This window comes from Balaenoptera musculus, chromosome 2 (genome assembly GCF_009873245.2).
Source record: "Balaenoptera musculus isolate JJ_BM4_2016_0621 chromosome 2, mBalMus1.pri.v3, whole genome shotgun sequence".
Classification (NCBI taxonomy): Eukaryota; Metazoa; Chordata; class Mammalia; order Artiodactyla; family Balaenopteridae; genus Balaenoptera; species Balaenoptera musculus.
In genome coordinates this window covers 91,479,424-91,489,364 of record NC_045786.1, presented here as the reverse complement: position 1 = coordinate 91,489,364, position 9,941 = coordinate 91,479,424, and the positions used below count along the sequence as shown (strand labels likewise).

At 58.5% G+C, this 9,941-nt stretch overlaps 1 protein-coding gene across 1 annotated transcript; it reads left to right on the top strand.

Moving 5' to 3' along the window:
* Nucleotides 1-262: 262 nt before the first annotated feature.
* DLL4 (delta like canonical Notch ligand 4) lies at nt 263-9,700 on the top strand. The gene is made up of 11 exons (XM_036844322.1): nt 263-824; nt 936-1,205; nt 1,700-1,757; nt 2,543-2,806; nt 3,220-3,280; nt 3,367-3,497; nt 5,023-5,192; nt 5,376-5,595; nt 6,752-7,454; nt 7,966-8,074; nt 8,610-9,700. The coding sequence occupies exons 1-11, from the start codon at nt 759-761 to the stop codon at nt 8,613-8,615; spliced, it is 2,058 nt and encodes a 685-aa protein (XP_036700217.1). The 5' UTR covers nt 263-758; the 3' UTR covers nt 8,616-9,700.
* Nucleotides 9,701-9,941: the final 241 nt, after the last annotated feature.

Genomic DNA, 9,941 nt, shown 5'->3' with positions numbered 1-9,941 from the left:
TGAGCTTAAGTTCTTTTTACCTGCTCGAGGGCTGCAGGTAACTAACGCCGGCCGTGGTCACACCGCCGACGGGGACTCCCCCGTGTCTCCGCCCCCACGACCATCCGGGAACCACTCGCTCACCTCCCGCCCCATTCCCCCTGGCCCTCCTCCTGTCCTCCCACAGCCGGGGTCTCGGCCTGTATCCACGCGATTGCGGAGAACTGGTCACCTCGGCACGCGCTGAGCTGGGGGACCCAGGGGCTGAGAGCGGCACAGAGGGGCGGGGACCTGTGCCTGACTGGCTGGCTGGGAGGGGGGAAGGCGCGGGCGGAGGCCCCCTCCGGGCGGCGCTGGGGCTGTAGCAGCTAGAGGCCCGAGGGGAGGGGAGAGTGACCACGAGTCTGAGTGACAGGCGGGTGAAGAGAGGAGCCAATATATATAAGGAAAGCTCCCGAGAGCGCAGGTTTCAGTAGCGGCGCTGAGCGCAGGCTGGGAACGCGAGGCCAAGAGCTGCAGCTCAAGCCGCCTCAGTGCAGTGTACCCGGACACTAGCCTGCTTACAGCCCCAGGATTAGCCCGAGGACACGTCCTCAGCGCAGCCGCCACCCAGCCGCCCTCACCTGGATTACCTACCGCGGCAGTTGGAGCGGAGCTAGCGAGAAGGAGAGACGGGAGGAAAACCCCGAGCGGAGCCTGGCTTTTCAGGGACCCCTCCGGCGGTTGGACGCGTGGGAAAAGTTCACAACCGGCGGGTGGAGAGAGCGACGCCCCAGGGAATGGCAGCCGCAACCCGTAGCGCCTCTGGCTGGGCGCTACTGCTGCTGGTGGCACTTTGGCAGGAGGTAACTTCCCGCGCCCACTCCGCCCTCTCCCACCGTGCCCTGGGCCTGAGCCCCTGGCGTCCACCGAGCTGACCGCTCTCCTTCTTCCTTCCCTCGGTCCCTGTGCAATAGCGCGCGGCCGGCTCGGGAGTCTTCCAGCTGCAGCTGCAGGAGTTTGCCAACGAGCGCGGCGTACTCGCCAGCGGGCGGCCGTGCGAACCCGGCTGCCGGACCTTCTTCCGCGTCTGCCTTAAGCACTTCCAGGCGGTCGTCTCGCCCGGGCACTGCACCTTCGGCAGCGTCTCCACGCCTGTGCTGGGCACCAACTCCTTCGCCGTCGGCGACGACAGTAGCGGCGGGGGACGCAACCCTCTCCAACTGCCCTTCAATTTCACCTGGCCGGTGAGCACAGCCTGGGCGCCCTGGGAGGTCACGAAAGCCGAGAGAAGGGGTTTCCCTGGGACCAAAGCCTTCTCCCTAGATTGCCTCGCTCCCCTCCAACAAAAGGGGGGGCACTCTTCTGATCCTCCTTTCCGACTCTTTCCTGGGACCTCACCCTCCTGTAGGCTCTCACCAGTCTATCTCTTCCCAGTTCTACGCTCTATCTTCTCCCAGCGCTAGGGATACGATTTTCATCACCTACAACCCCGGCGCGTGCTCCATCTCAGAAAGACTCCCGCGTACATTCCCTCATCCCTCAACTCTCCTCCTACCCGGGGTTCTCTCGCCTTCCTAGCTCGCGCGCGATGCTGAGTGCAGACCCGTTACATAGACCCGGGCGCAGTAACTGTATCCTGCAATTAGATTAATTAAACCGGCTGCCGAAAGGCACCCCCACCATCCCCTGTTCATCTCGCTCTCTCTGTCTTTCCCCGCCCCCTCCTTTCCGTTCCCAGGGTACCTTCTCACTCATCATTGAAGCTTGGCACGCGCCAGGAGACGACCTGCGGCCAGGTGAGTAGCTCGCTCCGCGGCCACAGGGGGGCGACACGGCGCAGCGCCGAAAGAGTTAATCTGTAATAGGCGGGGGAAGTGCGGGGTGGGGGCGTGGGGGGCAGGACGCTTAGCTAGGCCGGGAGCTGCGCCCCGCGCTGGACGCTCGGATTCCGCCCGCTGCCTGGACTCTGAGCACAATTGCGTTTCCTGCGGGTTATTTTTGGCGTGGGAACGCGGGGAGCACGGCGGTGAGAAAGGCCGAAGCTGCCAGCGCCGCTGACGGGCCCCTTCCTGTATTTTACACCTTTCGCGAATTCCGCTCCTTTGGAAAGGGAATAATGGCTTTGGGATGTTGTTCTGACACAGAGGAAAAGGATATTTCAGCAGCACAACAATTCTCACTTTGCAAAGGAAAAAGAAAAGCATTACCCATCTCTGAGGGCAGAACCCCTGAATGGGCACCAGAGGACCCCTTGCTCCCAGGGTCCTCAAAGGCCTGGAGAGCTTTTCTTTTTCTTTTTTCTGCCCTCCCCCCCCCGATTTTGACCTCTTTTCCTCTTTCCCCTGCCTATCTGCCTCCAGAACATTGGGATATCTTAACATCCTTCTATTGTCCCCTTTTTGAATGGTATCAGGCCCTCTGCACATGCACACACAGAGCAGCTAAGCAGTGGGACACTTGGGTTCCTCTGGCCTGCGTTTGCTGGCAGGTGGGGTCATCTGGACAACTGGTTTGATCCAGCAGTTGCTGGCACTCTTGGTGACTGGCTGCCCTTCCTTGACCTGGCCCTCTGCCCCTTCAGAGGCCTTGCCACCAGACGCGCTCATCAGCAAGATCGCCATCCAGGGCTCCCTAGCTGTGGGCCAGAACTGGTTACTGGATGAGCAGACCAGCCCTCTCACAAGGCTGCGCTACTCTTACCGGGTCATCTGCAGTGACAACTACTATGGGGACAGCTGCTCACGGCTATGCAAGAAGCGCAATGACCACTTCGGCCACTACGTGTGCCAGCCAGATGGCAGCCTGTCCTGCCTGCCCGGCTGGACTGGGGAGTACTGCGAACAGCGTAAGCAGCCAAGCTCCCACCTGCCTGGAGGGGGGTCCCCGGAACAAACACAGTGGCATCTTTTCGGCTGCAGCCTGCCTCCCTTGGAGAGCGGGTCTGGGCTGTCCACTAACTGGGCCTCAGTAACAGCTGGGGATGCTTAGGATGGGCTTGGACTCTGCCCTCCCTCTTCTTAGTGCTCCTCCCCGTCGTGCTAAAGCCCACAAAGACCCCATAATTGCATTCCATCCAGCCTGGATTCTCCTTCCCTGTGCCATCATTTCTCTTTAAGACATCCATGGCTCCTCTGGGAAGCCAGGAGTGGGAATTGAGCCCAGGAGAGCTGGGGGGCCCCCCCAGGGCCAGGAGAGGGAGAGTGGGACTTCAGAGTCGTTGTCATCCCACTCTCACCCAGTGCCACTTTCTCTCCTCAGCTGTCTGTCTTTCGGGCTGTCATGAACAGAATGGCTACTGCAGCAAGCCAGCAGAGTGCATGTGAGTAGCGGACAGGAAGCGGTGACGGGGGAGCCGTCCCCTGTCCAGGCCCTCACCTCACCCTCAGCTTTTCTTTTGTTCTACAGCTGCCGCCCAGGCTGGCAGGGCCGCCTGTGCAATGAATGCATCCCCCACAACGGCTGTCGCCATGGCACCTGCAGCACCCCCTGGCAATGCACTTGTGATGAGGGGTGGGGAGGCCTATTCTGTGACCAAGGTGAGTCAGGGCAAAGAGAGGGGACGGAGAGCTGGGCAGGGCATGGGAACCAGAGTTGTCACCTGGACCCTTCCTACTCAATGACTGCTGAGTCGGCTTTCCCATTATCCTTCAAGGAATTTGGGATTGTAAGGATCTTAACAACTGGCTTAGAACAAGATGGTGGGTCCTTCTTCCTTAGGTGCTGGGAAGGAAGGGTGGCTGGAGAAGCCAGGAGGGTGACATGTTGGCAACCTGAAGGTTGCACTCATAAATTCCAGCAAGGCCAGAGAGAGGGATGCCGGGCTCAGTTCCTCTTTCTACCTTGTAGTTACCTATTAACCCCCTAAGTGTTTGCTTACCTACCAGGGCTGTTTGAGCAGCTCTCCCCTAAACAGCTGTCTGGTGGGGTGTGCCCACTGGCTGCCCTGAGGCTGTGGGTGAGCTGGGCCTCTGGGCGGAGTGACATCTAACCGCCTTCTCGGTGGGGCAGAAACAGCCTCCCTTGTTTTCCCCAGTAGCACTTGCCAGGCAGCTGCCCAAGCCCACACTGTCTTCCTGGTGTTCAGGGGGCTGGTCACTCTTTTGGCTGCACAGGGGTCTGCCAGCCCCAATGATGGGGGAGGGGGCCTTTTTTCCTTCATCCTCATAGCCAGCTGCAGCGCGTGCCTCCCATTTTCAGGGTCAAATGGGGTGGCTGCTGCCATGGAGACACCAGCACAGGCCTGGGTAGGGTGGGCAGGACGCTTGCCAGGATAGAAAGGACTTGCCTGGGCCCTGACTTGCTGGCAACAAGGGGCTTGGAATTCAGCCCCTGTGTTCTTCGTATGTGTGTGTGTGTGTGTCACTTTCTCCCCACTCCAGTCGCCCCAAACACACACAAACACACACACACACACACACACACACACACCTGGCTCCTGCCCTCTCTCTTTCCTCTTCCCACATTTGCTCCCAGGTGACACAGTCATATACTCATCTTATTCAAACAGAGCCCTTACAGTCCCTGTATTTGCTCTGTCTGGTTTTCCTTCCCTGTCCTTCCCAAATAAGAAAACAAATACTTATATTTCAAAATACCCTCGTAACGCATTTCGCTGTAAAAAACGCCTGGCAACCACTTATCGTGGCTCTCGCCTCCCCTCTACTCTTACCACCTGTTAAAATTGTAGCCCCTTTCCAGGCTTACCTCAGCTGCCCCTCCTCCACGAAGCCTTTTCTGACTTCCTCCTCAACATGTGGCCTTGCTGTGCCTCCTCTTCTTTACCTTTATTCTCCCCTGGCTGCAGTGCTTGTGAGCTTACCTGTGGGCAGTTAACTGTCCAACTGTGTTTTTTCAACTTTGATTGATTGCACTTCTCAGATATGGTTCTAGGTGCTTCAATATACCCGGTTTCACTGGGGGAAGAGGAAGGGTATTTGGGCCCGGAAGACTTTGAGTTGAAGCCTCTGGGCCAAACATGGACAGTGAACTTGAACTCCAAGGGGCCTGGAGGTTGGGACCACTCTTTGGCTCTGCTCAGCCAGTCGGTTCCTGTCTCCGCAGATCTCAACTACTGCACCCATCATTCCCCGTGCAAGAATGGGGCGACGTGCTCCAACAGTGGGCAGCGGAGCTATACCTGCACCTGTCGCCCAGGCTACACTGGCGTGGACTGTGAGCTGGAGCTCAGCGAGTGTGACAGCAACCCCTGTCGCAATGGAGGCAGCTGTAAGGTGAGGCCTAGGCCAACGCAGGAAGGCAGAGTTCTGGCCAGGCGGCGCCCAGGCATCCCCACCCCAGGCGACCAGTGGATGTGCACCCATGGGCAGGCATTGTGGGCAGGTGGGGCCTAGCCCCCTGCCAGGAATCCCTGCCCCCAAAGGTCTGACTTTGGCCCGTTTCTGCTCTCTTTCCAGGACCAGGAGGACAGCTACCGCTGCCTGTGTCCCCCGGGCTACTATGGCCTGCACTGCGAACACAGCACCTTGAGTTGTGCCGACTCTCCCTGCTTCAATGGGGGCTCCTGTCGGGAGCGCAACCAGGGGACCAGCTATGCCTGTGAATGTCCCCCCAACTTCACTGGCTCCAACTGCGAGAAGAAAGTGGACAGGTGTACCAGCAATCCATGTGCCAATGGTGCGTCCTGTTGCCTTGCTAACCTGGTGGACTGGCCCTGGGGCCAAGAGAACTTTCTGGTGAGGGAGGGTCGAGAGAGGAGAGAGGCCTTGTCTGTCACTATGGGCAGGCTGAGACGGATCCCCATCTGCTCTGGATGGTGAAGAGCTTGCTTGATCATCTGGGTGGCTTTGGAAGAGGAGCAGGTTAGCAGTGGGTGCAGGCCTTTGGAGATGGAGCGGTATGCACCCTGCCTGGCTTCCCTTCCTAGTCCCATGTCCTGACCTGGCCGGGGTGGCCTCTGACCCTCCCCAGGAAGTCCTGGGCTAGAGAGAGGGACCTTGGAGGCCTCGTGTCCCTCCTTGAAAGAGGCTAGCACGGTGAGGGCCCTGCTCCTGGAGGCCTCACCTCGCCCCACGGCTACAGTGAGCCTGGCACAGCATAAGGCGTCTGGAATGTTCAGCATTTTGGGGGGCACCAAGCATGTTGGTTATCTTTGTCTCCTTGGTCTTCTGGTGACCCTCTGTGAGGCAGGCAGACAGCACCGTGCAGGAGAGAAGCCTTAGGAGCTGCAGAGGGATTGGAAGGGCTGAGATGGAATCTGCTCTCTGGCTAATCACTTAGTTAACTCCCTGGAGCCAGTTTCTTCATCACTGAATGGGAAAATATAGAACCCGTCCTCTGTCTCTCATGTTGCGAAGATTAAATGAAACAGTAATAGATCTATTTGAGCATTTACTGTACACCAGGTATGTGCTCCTGCCTTCATGCATCACCTTACCTAACCTTCAGAGATCTCCTATAGAGGAGACAGCATTCTACTCCAATTTAACAAATGAGGAAATGAGGCTTAGAAATAAAATAAAGCAACAGGTGCCAAATCCCCAGCTAGAGAGAGACAGCTGAGATTCAAACCCAAGCATACCTGTTCGATTCTACTGTAAAGCTCTGTAAGATGCTGGTAGTTCTTATACACGAGCCCACTGAGGCGTAGAGGACCAGGCTCACCCTCAACTGCAGGTCTCCTGACTCTTTGTGCAGAGCTCTTTGTATTGGGATCTGTGAATGCTGGCCGAGTTCCTGGACAACCTCGGTTCTCGGGATGGGGCACCCTCTGCACCGGGGGGGGCGGGGGGTCCAAGGAGGTTGCTGACTTGTGGCCCATGTGTACCCACAGGGGGCCAGTGCCTGAACCGAGGTCCAAACCGCATGTGCCGCTGCCGTCCTGGATTCACAGGCGCCCACTGTGAAATCCACATCAGCGACTGTGCCCGCAGCCCTTGTGTCCATGGCGGCACTTGCCGCAACCTGGAGAACGGGTTCGCGTGCACCTGCCCTGCTGGCTTCTCTGGCCGGCGCTGCGAGGTGCGGATGCCCACCGACGCCTGTGCCTCGGGACCCTGCTTCAACGGGGCCACCTGCTACGCCGGCCTCCCCCCGGACAACTTCGTCTGCAACTGCCCCTACGGCTTTGTGGGCAGCCGCTGCGAGTTCCCCATGAGCATGCCCCCCAGCTTCCCCTGGGTGGCTGTCTCCCTGGGCGTGGGACTGGTGGTGCTGCTGGTGCTACTGTGCATGGTGGCAGTGGCGGTGCGGCAGCTGCGGCTCAGGCGGCCCGACGACGGCAGCAGGGAGGCCATGAACAACCTGTCGGACTTCCAGAAGGACAACCTGATCCCCGCCGCCCAGCTCAAGAACACAAACCAGAAGAAGGAGCTGGAAGTGGACTGTGGCCTGGACAAGTCCAACTGTGGCAAACAACAGAACCACACATTGGACTATAATCTGGCCCCAGGGCCCCTGGGGCGGGGGATCCTGCCCGGGAAGTATCCCCACAGTGACAAGAGCTTAGGGGAGAAGGCGCCACTGCGGATACACAGGTGAGCAGCACCCGGAGGCCCAGGGCTCACCAGCGACCCCCTCACGGTACTGCCTGGGCTCCCCCAGGACAGGTGGGAGGCTAGCACCAGGCCCTTGACTGCTGCTAAGCAAACAGGGGCTCTTGCTGCTGACAGGAGGATCCTCCGACAAGATTTCTGCCAGGCTCCCTTTGTCCCTCCTTCCTATTCACTCGTTCATTCATTCACAGATGTCAAGTGTCCACACTGTGTCACTTGTGACCCCCATCTTCCCACGGCATGGCTTGCCTCCAGTGGCAAACTGGCCTTTTCCAGGCCTGAGACCCTCTGGGAAGGTTGGGGTCCTGTGGCTCTCTTAAGGCCTGTAGCTAACTGCCCGCCAGGCTAGCACTGGGCATCCCCAGTCCCCGTGTCTTCTCCCAGAGCCACCTCTGCCAGTTCCCTTTGGCTCTCCGGGGTCCAGGTTAGCGCCCCACCTCCCTCCAGCCCTCTCTCCATCTCTCCCTCACCGGCCTGTCTTGTGTTCCGTCAGTGAAAAGCCAGAGTGTCGGATATCAGCGATATGCTCCCCCAGGGACTCCATGTACCAGTCTGTGTGTTTGATATCAGAAGAGAGGAACGAATGTGTCATTGCCACAGAGGTGAGTGCTAGGCTCTCCTTCCCTTCTAGCATGTTCCCTCCTGCCTTTAGGGGATGAGAAAGTGGTCCGGTTACTCTTGACCTTAGGGGCCGCTCCTGAAGGGTGGGTCGGAACCCCTCCTTGGCAGGCTGGGTTCAGTGGCTCTCGGATCCCTGCTGGCCTCGTTGCCACAGAGGGTGTGAAACAGGAGCCGTGGTGGTGAGCCAGCCCGGTCTCTTCCTGCTGTGTTAGTGCTGGGCTGGGCGGCCATGGCACCCGGCCAGCTCTCAGGCGCTGCTTCCCAGCTGCTGGTGGGTGAGGGTGGTTGCCTTGTGCCCCTCCTGCCCCTACTCACTGGCTTCCTTCACTGGCCCACCTCATGAGCACAGTCTTCCAGGCATGTGTATGTGTTGGGGCAGAAGACTGGGAAGGCTTTCCCACCTCCTCTTCACCCCACCTGCCTCACTGGCTTCTCTCAGGGAGGCCCAGGGCAACCATGGAGGGAGTGCTTGTACCCCAGGGTAACCCATTTTCCTGCTCTCCACATGCTCCCCAGGTATAAGGCAGGAGCCTCCCCAGGACATCCCAGCTTTGCCCCAGCAGCTGGACCTTCCTTCTGCATTGTTTACATTGCATCCTGGATGGGACATTTTTAATATGCAACGTGCTGCTCTCAGGAGGAAGAGGGAATGGCATGAACTGGACAGACTGTGAACTTGCCAAGAGATGCAGTACCCTTCCACATCTTTGGGTGTTTGTCTGGCATCAGATTGGCAGCCACGCCAGCCAGGGGAACAGAGGAGAGGAGAGGTGCCACTTGGACCCGCCCTGCCAGCAGTGGCCTTCAGAGGGCTCCTTTGGGGCTCTGGCCTATTTTCCAGAGAGAGTGGCAGTGGCCCTGTGGGGCCCGGAGCTGCTGTGGCCTCCACTGGCATCTGTGTTTCCAAAAGTGCCTTGGCCCAGGCTCCATGGTGACAGCTGGGTCCAAATCAGAGAGGAGAGAGGAGGCCAGTAAGGGCAGGGCCGTCTGTGGGCGAGGAAACCATCTGGTGCGGCTCTTGGCAGGAGTGTCCCTGCAGGTGAGGTGAGCGCCCTGAGAGGAGCGCGAGGAGCGTTTTCTGCCCCGTGCCTCCAACCGCTGCATGTGGGCCTTGCTCCTAACACCATCCCTGCCTCTCCCTGGCCCAGGCTCTCTGGGGAAGGATACTGGTAAGCCTTACCTGGCTTCCACAGCCTCTGGCCCTGGGTGCCTTGGGCTCCTGTGAGCAGATAGGTGGAGGGCCTGCCCCTCTTCCCAGCCAGAGGCAACAGGCCTAACTGGGGAGCTCAGGGCAGTGATGATGGAAATTCCAGTGAGGGAGAAATTGGGTGCTGTCGCCACCTAGGACCTTTCCTCCCTCAAGCCCATTCCTAAGGCCTCGCGCCTGGGCTCTGCCCACACCCACTACTGCCCCCAGACTACCCTTGAAGCCGATCTTCAGAAATCAATAATATGAGTTTTTATTTTGTTTGTTTTTTTTTTTTGTAGTTTATTTTGGAGTCTAGTATTTCGATAATTTAAGAATCAGAAGCACTGACCTTTCTACATTTTATAACATTATTTTGTATATAATGTGTATTTATAATATGGAACAGATGTGTACAGGAGTTTAGTACTTCTTGGGTCCTGTCTTTGTGATGGCAGAGTGGGAATCCTTCTGACTCCCCTTCTCATATTGCTGCCGGCTGCCCCCCCGCACCCCTGGCACCTGGGTGCACTTGGACTTGGCCTGCTGTGCTCTAGGCCCTTGTCCTCTTCTCGTTCTTGGGGAACCTGGCCTCACCCATTTCGTCCCCAGCCTGGGCCAGCCTCCTCTGTCTCATGGCTTGAGGTTGGCTGCAGCCCCCC